General features: G+C 44.0%; 1 protein-coding gene across 1 annotated transcript; it reads right to left on the bottom strand.

Annotated features, from left to right (window-relative positions):
* Positions 1 to 413: 413 nt before the first annotated feature.
* Positions 414 to 9,082, bottom strand: aamp (angio-associated, migratory cell protein). The gene is made up of 11 exons (XM_084922155.1): positions 8,766 to 9,082; positions 8,519 to 8,662; positions 8,304 to 8,423; positions 7,389 to 7,528; positions 7,172 to 7,316; positions 6,860 to 6,943; positions 4,284 to 4,399; positions 4,101 to 4,195; positions 3,922 to 4,012; positions 3,425 to 3,579; positions 414 to 1,004 (listed from the first exon to the last, which is right to left on the bottom strand). Exons 1-11 carry the CDS (start codon positions 8,854 to 8,856, stop codon positions 929 to 931), a joined length of 1,257 nt encoding a protein of 418 aa, XP_084778281.1. The 5' UTR covers positions 8,857 to 9,082; the 3' UTR covers positions 414 to 928.

Genomic DNA, 9,082 nt, shown 5'->3' with positions numbered 1-9,082 from the left:
AGACAGAAGGATTTAAGGCTCCTAGGTGATATTAAACTTTTATCCAATCTGTTTTTAAACTTCAAACAACTAAATTATTTTGGCTTTTCAAAGTCAAGTTTTCTGCTTTTATTTTAAATCGGAGTATCTAAGCTGCAGTTTGGGGGAAATCTGCTTTCACTGGGCGCTGTGACTCGTTCAGACTGACTCACATCCTCCTCTTTTTTAAATCTGATTTCGAGATAAAACAGATGTAAGATGAAACTGAACCAACTAGAGACCAAAGAGACCACTTGAACTAAAAGAAGTTACAGTAAGTCGCAGGCTTTCCCATCAAAATGACCTCATGCTTCATCATGCAGCTCGTCATCACTGATAAATGTAAGAAACTTGAACTAAGTTTGGAGCAAACACAAGAAACAAGTTCTAAGTGCTACCAAGAAGAAAGTATATTATTTATTTTTTGTATTTACAGTTCAGTTTACATTAAAAAAAAAAAATCTGTGTTTGAGAGCTGAGACGACACACACACATCATCCTCTTTTTTGTGTCGTTTGATCTCTAAATTCATTTGGAGGACAGAACATAACAGCGGATGTCAGAGGCAGGATACTATGATGCATCAACGCTTTGACTTTCTTATCACTGACAAGTGTTCTGGGACAAAAATAGTGAGAAACATTTTGTTTTAAAGAATCTCAGAGTTACTTGAAGAGGCTTAAATATCTGCCCATGAAGCAAACATCAAGTGCTATGAGGACAAAAGAACAAAATACAAAAGAAGTAACAATCTTTTGGTTGCTACAGTCCTACAACAAAAACCAGATTAGAATCATTCAGGAGCACACAAGAGAGCATTTTAACATCCTGAGGAGAAAAGTGAACGGGGACAAAGTCTCATCTCCTAAAATATTCTCTCTTCTCTTTGATTTGTCTTTTGTCTCGACTTTTACCGATCGGGTCTTTGGAGGCAGAAGACTTTCACCTGGTTGTCTCCTGAAGCGGTTACAGCAAGAGTGGCTTCCCTGCGGAGACACGAGGACAGCCAGGATGTGATTAAGAGACAGTGGAAACAAAGAGTAAATATTTACTTGAACCCTGCTCACAGTAGGCTGAGTTCACATGGATTTTTATTATAAATAGTTCAGTGATTTAACAAAGTTTTGTGTTGCAACGAGAAAAAAAGAAAAAAGCATGCGGAGGCAGACTCGGGCCGATTATCCTCATAACCAGGCTGTATGCAGGAGACTGGTTTGTTTTGTTGTTGTTGTTTTAATGCCAGGGACAGCAGTCGTTCAAGCAGCTCAAACTCACACTCATGTGTAATCCTGGAGCTGAAGCTCATCTCAGTGCTTTTAACTGGAAAACCTCATATGGGGGACTCGTGATGTAATTTGATATGCATCTTCAAGTAGCTTTACAAACCACCTCATCTGCTCCTCCTGCTGTGTACAATCTGTCATCAATGACGTCAGCTGTGTGCTGTGGGGTCTTTCTGCTGCTGCTGCTCTTTTCACCTCTGGATTTCCACAGGGAGAACCAGAGTGGAGAAGAGCAGCATCAAAAACATCAGCATGCAGTGGGAGGGTGGGAAATTCCCAGAACAGAGTTTTACAGATGATGTGGTGTGCTTTGGATCATGAGCTGTTCCACACCCTCTCCATACTTTTTTCTGCCATCATTCTGGTAGAGCTTTTCTTGGTTTTCCCAAACTGTGCTGGCCTTAGATGGTTTTTTAGGGGAGTCAAATCTAGGCCTTCTATTCTTGCATCATGAGCTTCTTGCACCTTGCAGTGAATCCTCTGTATTTACTTTCATGCAGTCTTCTCTCTTTACAGTAGACTTGGATACGCCTGCCTCCTGGAGAGTGTTGTTCACTTGGTGGGCTGTTGTGAAGAGGTTTCTTTCCACCATGGAAATGATTCTGTGATCACCCATTACTGTTGGACATCCAGGTCTTTGCTGAGTTCACCAGTGCTTTCTTGCTATCTCAGGATGTAACAAACTGATTTCGGCACTGCTAATATTGCAGCAATTTCTCAGATGTTTTTTGTTTTGTTTTTGCAGGATGGCTTGTTTTACCTGCATGCAGAGCTCATTTGATCTCATGTTGTCTGTTTGCAGCAAAATCTTTCAAATGCAAGCACCACTGCCCATGAAATAGCATTCAAGTCAATTTTCCAGTTACTTTGGTCCCTTTAAAAAGAGGGTGGCACACGTTAAGGAGCTGAAACTTTTCATCTAATTTGAATGTGTATACCCTTAAATGAAAGCTGAAAGTCTACACGTGTCAATTTAATATTACACAAAGACAGCATGAGTAAATACAAAATGCAGTTTTGAAATTATATCATTTATTAAAGGGGAAAAAATACCCATACCTACCTGGTCCTGTGTGAATAAGTACGTGCCCGGCAGCAAGCATTTGCAATAACTGGCAAGTCTTTCAGATCACTGTGGAAGAATTTTGGCCCACTCATCTGTGAACTTGTTTAAATTCAGCCAGACTGCAGGGTTTACGAGCACGAACGGTTAAGGTCATGCCAAAGCATCTCAGTGTGATTTAAGTCCAGACTTCGATTCCACTCCAAAACCTTCATTCTGGCTTTTTCGTTGAGCCATTCAGATGCAGACGAGCTGCTGTGCTTCACATCATTGTTCTGCTGCGTAACATGAGTGCAACAACGACCCTTCAGTAAACTTGAGCTTCAGAGCATGACCCAATGGCCCAGTTCATCCTTCAGGATTTTCTGGTAGAGAGCAGAATTCATGGTTGCATCAATTACGGCAAGTCGTCCTGAACCAGTGAAGCAGCCATTTTTATCCAGTCTTCTTCTTATTGTTTAATCATGAACTGACCTCAATCGTGACAAGTGAGGCCTGCAGTTCTTTAGATGTTGTTCTGGGCTCTTCTGTGACCTCGTGGATGAGTCGTTGATGTGCTCTTGGAGTAGCTTTGGTAGGTCGGCCTTTCCTGGGAAGGTTCACTGCTGTTCCAGGCTTTCTCCATTTGTGGATAATGGTTCTCTCTGTGTTTCAGTGGAGCCTCAAAGCCTTAGAAATGTATGACCCTTTCCAGACTGAGAGGTAAATTACTTTGTTTCTCAGCTGTTTCTCTGGATTGTAGCTTGATGTGTTGTTCTTTGAGATATTTTAGCCTACTGCACTTTGTCAGAGTTATTTTTGACTCATAAACAATTTTTTTAATGATCTGAAACATGTAAGTGTGACAAATATGCAAAAAAGAGAAAAGAATAAAACTAAATCAGGAAGGGGAAATACTTTCTCACAGCCAGAAATTGTGTTCTGCATTCACAAAATAAGAATAACTAGCTTTTCTGGTGCCTCCCAGTGAAAGACTACTTCTGCACATCCCTAATTTCTAATGCACTTAAGTGCCCTTGAGCAGGGCACACAGTCCTGGCGGTGTGCTGTGGAATCATACCTGTTCATGGTGAAGTCCAGGATCTCTGCGGTGTGGCCCTTGTACTCAGCCACCATGTTGCCTGAACGAGCGTCCCATAAGCGCAGCGCGCCGTCTAAACTGCAGGTGGACACCACAGAAGAAGACTGTTCCCACTGCAGGTGAACGATGCCAGCCTGGAGGAACACAAAGAGCGATGAAAAACAGGCAAAGGCGACACCAACATCAGTTTTAAAGTAACATAATGAGTAAATGCTTATTACAGGCTGGAGGAAAGAGAGTTGATGTTTTTAGCTCCTTTTTCGGTAAACTGTCAAAGAATGACTTCCTGACTGAATGTTCTCTGTCACATTATCTGCACACAAGCAACATCCCTTCAAACAAACCTCCCTAACCCTGGGAGGATTTCTGATATGACTGCAAAGCCTCCCCACAATACACAGAGCATAAACCAGTGTGAACACAGGCGGGACCAGACTAAACGTGCACAAACTGTCCCGCTGTCTGCCGCTTCTCACCTCATGGCGGCATCTGTGCCTCAGGGCTTGCGTGGAGAGATCATATATGGCCAGAGTCCCGTCCAAGTACGCGACAGCGATGAGCGGCAGGCTGGAAAGGGCGACAACAGTGAAACGGTTGAGGAGGAGCTGAGGCTCTGATATGTTTCTGTATTACTGTGAGTGTGCAGCCCACTCACATGTTGCAGAATCCCACAGATTCCACGGAGTTCGATTCCTCTTCATCTTTTGAGCCTTTTCCTTTGCCTCCCTCCACAGAGAACGCGCCGACCACCTTCACACAGACACGTAGGTCAGACACAGGAAGCATCTGCTTCACTACACTTCCTGCCTGCTTGGTATTGGTTGGCTGTGGCACCCACCTTTCCCGTGGTGATGTTGATGAGCTTTGCACAGCCGTCCACTGAACCTGTCAGCATCAGAGAGCCGTCCTTATTGCAAGCCAGGCAGGTTAGCGCCCCCTGGTGTCCATCCTGCCCTGTTAGGAGACAAACAGCATAAACTACATGCATCTCAGTAAAAGTCTTGAAGCACCGCTCACTTCTGTATATTCTGCTAGAAGAAAAAGAAAAACGAAACCGGTAAAAACAATCTGTTCTGTGTCAACATGATCCCACACTGCTTCAATAATGTTGATGTCCAGGCTCTGGGGAGGCCAATCCATGACTGATAGTATTCCACTATGCGTTTTTCTACACAGGTATGGTTTTACTGCACTGCCATGTTTGGGATCACTGCCATGCTGGAAAATGAAGTTCTTGGCAAAAAGAGGCTTTCAAGATAGAAATGCAAATGCAGCCCAAACCATGAGACGGCCTCTACCGTGTTTCACAGACGGCTGCAGACACTCACTGCTGTATCTTTGGCCTGATGTCCTTTTGGATGCCTCACTCTATAAGACCTGCCACTTCTCTCACGTTCACTTTCTTGACTTCCACATGCTGCTTATCTGCTGTAGATGATTTTTCTTTCTATCCTCCACTTGGCAAGTCTTCTTAAATTTATAGGACACACTGCACACCATGCTGAGATGTACCAAACAGTCGCCTAATAGCTCTTTGGGAATCGCCTTGTTGGCGCAAAAACTGCTATTTTATGTTTGTCTCCAGCTTTATCATCTTTGGCACAGATATAAAACAACCGATGCCTTTCTGTGAGACACTGCTAGTAACAAAGTGACTAAAGATAAAGGACGTGTAGAACTGGTCGACACATTGCTGGTTCATCCCTTGCGTGAGCTGTGTTTTTTTTAATGTTTGAATCATTCAGTGATGAGGGGCTTGGAAAAATTCTTCTTGACAGGGACAAAGACTGGACTGAAAATGAGTGAGGAAAAAAAGGCAATGTCCAAAGAAAAACTTTGAAAGAGGAAAACTATTGCTCAAGACAAATGACAAGAAAGTCTGGCTGCTTGAAAGAAGATAAAGAAGTGCGGGATGGCTCAAGACTTTCACACAGTACTGTTGTTTTAAACCAAGAATTATGATCAACATTTACTGCTGCTGCTCATCCTAGTCGTTTACAACTGTTTACACATGTTAAACAACTTTCTCCAAATACGAGCTACAAATTTATTTACAGAAGACCTTAGTTTTGCTGTTTCTTTTTATTGAGCCATAACTCAACAAATCTGTATTATGCTCTGCTACTTTTATTGCTTTTCATCTGTTTATATATAACTTTAATGTGGGAAAGAGCACCGAGACTCCTTTCATGCAGAATCTACACTATTAAACTAAAGGCAGCTGCATCTCCCCCTGGAGTCATAACAGCACCATGACATGCACAATAACTAGGGATGGGTACCGGTTCTGACATAAACGGTAGTAACCAGACCGAAAAGCAGCGCACATTTTGGTGCTTTATTTTCCTGAGATGTCATACACTTCAGATTCTAGCCAATCATTTTACCTTTGCGAGCGTAGTAGGCGGGTCCAGGTACGTACGTTCTTTTAGAGCAGAGCTACAGATTAAAAACGCCCAAAGCGAAGCGGTCAAAGTCTGGCTGTACTTCACAGCAAAAGATGCAAACTCAGCAGCCTGCAACAAGTGCTTTAAGGTGATACTGTGCAAAGGAGGTAACACCTCGAATCTGATGAAACACCTGGTGACGCATAGCGTTTTTTTAAAAGCTGAGAAATGCACCGTATTTGATAGCTTGCTGCGAGACCTCACACCGAGCACATCTACTGCGGGTGTGGTGCCTGTTATCGGACCCGGAGTTAGCAACAGCCCCCAAAAACCCGAAGAGGAGAGTCCTGGCCCCTAGCCCTGCCAGTGTAGCAGGAATGATGACGGATGATGATGGCAGCAGCAGCTGTTCTTCTCTGCGTGAGTAGCTTAATGTTGTTCGTGTGTAATTTACGTTGAGTAGGCTAACCACGTTATTACATTAATGCATGTAAGGTGAACTAGCAAACACCGTCGTAGTTACATGCAGCTGTCTTCTTGTTTGATGGCAGATGCTCCCTTCACCCTGGACTAAAAGGCTAAAATGACCAAAGAAAAAGTGGGAAACAGCTAAACATGAGAGGTTTTTGGACAAAGTTTGTGTTTTTTCCATTGTTTAAGCTGCTTCCAGCCAAGAGTGATACCATATATGCCCTATAGCTGCAGAAAAAGCTAACATTGTTATCTTTTTACAAAAAAACAGCTGAACATGAGAGGTTTTTGGACAAAGCTGGTGTTCTCCATTCTTTAAGCACCGGTTCGAGCACCGTTTAAGCACCGGCACCGTTTCAAAAGTACCGGTTTGGTACTGGTATCGATAAAACCTAAACGATACCCATCCCTAACAATAACACACCTTCTTTCATAAACACACCTCCGTCATCTGGCCATCAATTTCCTATAATCAAGATATAACTTAATATGTTTTCTTATTTATTAAACTCACAAATCACCTTAATAATAAAAAGAAACCATGTGTGAGACCCACCTTTAATGACGTGGATAGCATTTCCCTGCTTCAAGTCCCACACGCGTACTGTTCCATCCTCATAACCCACCACAGCCCGTTTACCTGGAGGAGAAAATATATATATTACAAGACTTTTGAGGACTGAGGGGCATTAAAGGTAAAACAGTGCACAAAATGACAGTTTCATCCATGTAAAACCACATCCATAAAATTATAGCATACAAAATAACGGCATGAGCTGCTTTCACACAGAATTTTCTAACTGTGGTTAAAAGTGGGCAGGTTTTTGGGGGTACTGTGTGGGGTGACTTTTTGTATCCCATCTCTCACCATCGGGGAGGACTTTGCCGCTGGTGGCCTGACAGGCCGAACTCTGGAAGGTTTTACAGTCTCCTGCGGGGATCTTCCACATCCACACGTTGCCATCATTCGTTCCTGCTAGCAGCACTGGAGCACAGGGATGCCACTCCAGCCACTGAGATAGAAAGCAACAGCTATTATACACACACACACACACACACACACGCACACACGCACACACTCTTACCTCCAGATCTCCCACTTCAAAGGACCAGATCTCCTCTTTAGTTTCTACTTTCCAGACTTTAATCAAGCCGCTCATGTCTCCGGATGCCACCAGGGAGGAGTCATGGCTGAACATGGCACACGTCACTGAGTCCTTGTGACCTGTGTAGGCACAGAGGGCAAAGAGCATGATGATTTTTTTTTTCCTGTTTTGCTTGAGGTCGACAGAAAAGATACTTGGCATCACAGTGTGTCCACATCTTTATGTAAACAATCTGAAAATGCTTGCGTGGACACATTTCACACATGGTTGATGTCAACACAGTGCTCACGCTATGCAAATAAATGCACTAGTGCGTTTCTACTTTAGAAGAGCACACAAAGCCACATTGAGCCATTCACACACATTCATACAGAGCTTCAGTCTGTGCCTTTGAGGATTTTCTTTCACTCACACTCTGATGGATGCACCAGCAGCAGCTTTGGGTTCAGTATCTTGACCAAGGAAGCTTGGACCAGAACCTGTTCACCCTTCTGAGCCACAGCCAGCCCCAACTCTGGGAAATAGGCATCTATTTCCCAGAGTAATTGGAAATGCTAATTACCCCGTTTTTTGTCATTTTCTTTTGTTTTTGCTTTATCTGAGAATACCAGGATTGTGTTTAAGTCTGGAAAAGCAGGAAGAGTTTTTGTAAAGACACCCATGTTTGCTCCTCACCTGCGTCCACAAATGAAGCCAAATCACACTGTAACTAAACTCGCACATTTTGTGATTTTAACCATACTGTGCTGGTGCTTATGTTTTAATTGCCATGGTAGAAAGCTTTATGTGATCACCCCCAATCTACCCCCTGCCTAAACAACCACCTTTGTCTTTAGTGCCAGCTCACTACAGTGATTTCCCTAAATCATCCAACCCTCTGAGCTCTACACTCACCTGTGCACTCCAGCAGAACTTCCCCATCGCTCACCCTCCAAACATAGGCCTTATCATCCTCCCCTCCGCTCACAGCCAAGTTGTTGGTCGCTGGGTCCAAACTCACACAGAACACCGAGCCTGGGCAGAAAAAAAAAAAGGGTCAGACCTTTTTAAACCTTAAGCAGCCAGGAGCAATCAGAGAGCAGCAGCAGAGACACGAGGGAGGTTTTCACCGGTGTGTTTGGAGAAGGTGAGATCGCTGTCGTCCTGCTCTGCCTCAGCCTCCATCTCGTCCTCAGTCTCCCAGCCGTCATTGTCATCACCTGCGTTTCCAGCGTCATCGAAGTCGACGTCCTCCAAGTCATCAGCCAAATCATCTACGAGAGAAAAAGCACAGCGCACGACGGTCACCTGATCTATCTCTGCTCTTGCCCCGCCTGTCACGGGAGAGGAGACGAGACAGGTGCTGCCGAGACCCACCTGGGCCAGGCTCCGTGTCGTTCAGGTCGATGACTTCAATAATTTCCTCATCTCCGTGGAGCTCAATGGCACTTTCCTCGGAGTTGTCCATGCTGCTAGCAAAACACCCGCAAAAAAAGCTCGGTTCACGTGACTTTTGAACGGCCTCGCGCTCTGCAGCTCCCAGTAAGCTTGAAAATGATACTCTGACTCTCAAACGTCGGTTTAAGTGACGCGAGGACCTCAGAAAGAAGAAACTACCTGTCAGAAGGAAAACTGACTCCCATGTTTTCTTCACGTTGTCGAGATTAGAGAGACTGGCGCATACTTGTGACGTA

The sequence above is a fragment of the Perissodus microlepis genome, chromosome 23 (genome assembly GCF_051167445.1).
Source record: "Perissodus microlepis isolate ML-2025 ecotype Zambia chromosome 23, ASM5116744v1, whole genome shotgun sequence".
Classification (NCBI taxonomy): Eukaryota; Metazoa; Chordata; class Actinopteri; order Cichliformes; family Cichlidae; genus Perissodus; species Perissodus microlepis.
The sequence above is the reverse complement of the archived record's forward strand: the minus strand, read 5'-3'. Positions and strand labels throughout refer to the sequence as shown.

Excerpts from the sequence above, each read along its gene's own strand:
- aamp (XM_084922155.1), bottom strand. The coding sequence starts at position 8,856 with ATGGACAACTCCGAGGAAAGTGCCATTGAGCTCCACGGAGATGAGGAA. Across the intron at positions 7,317-7,388 it reads TTGAAGTGGGAGATCTGGAG|TGGCTGGAGTGGCATCCCTG; the intron begins GTAAGAGTGTGT and ends TTTCTATCTCAG. Across the intron at positions 6,944-7,171 it reads CGGCAAAGTCCTCCCCGATG|GTAAACGGGCTGTGGTGGGT; the intron begins GTGAGAGATGGG and ends TTTCTCCTCCAG.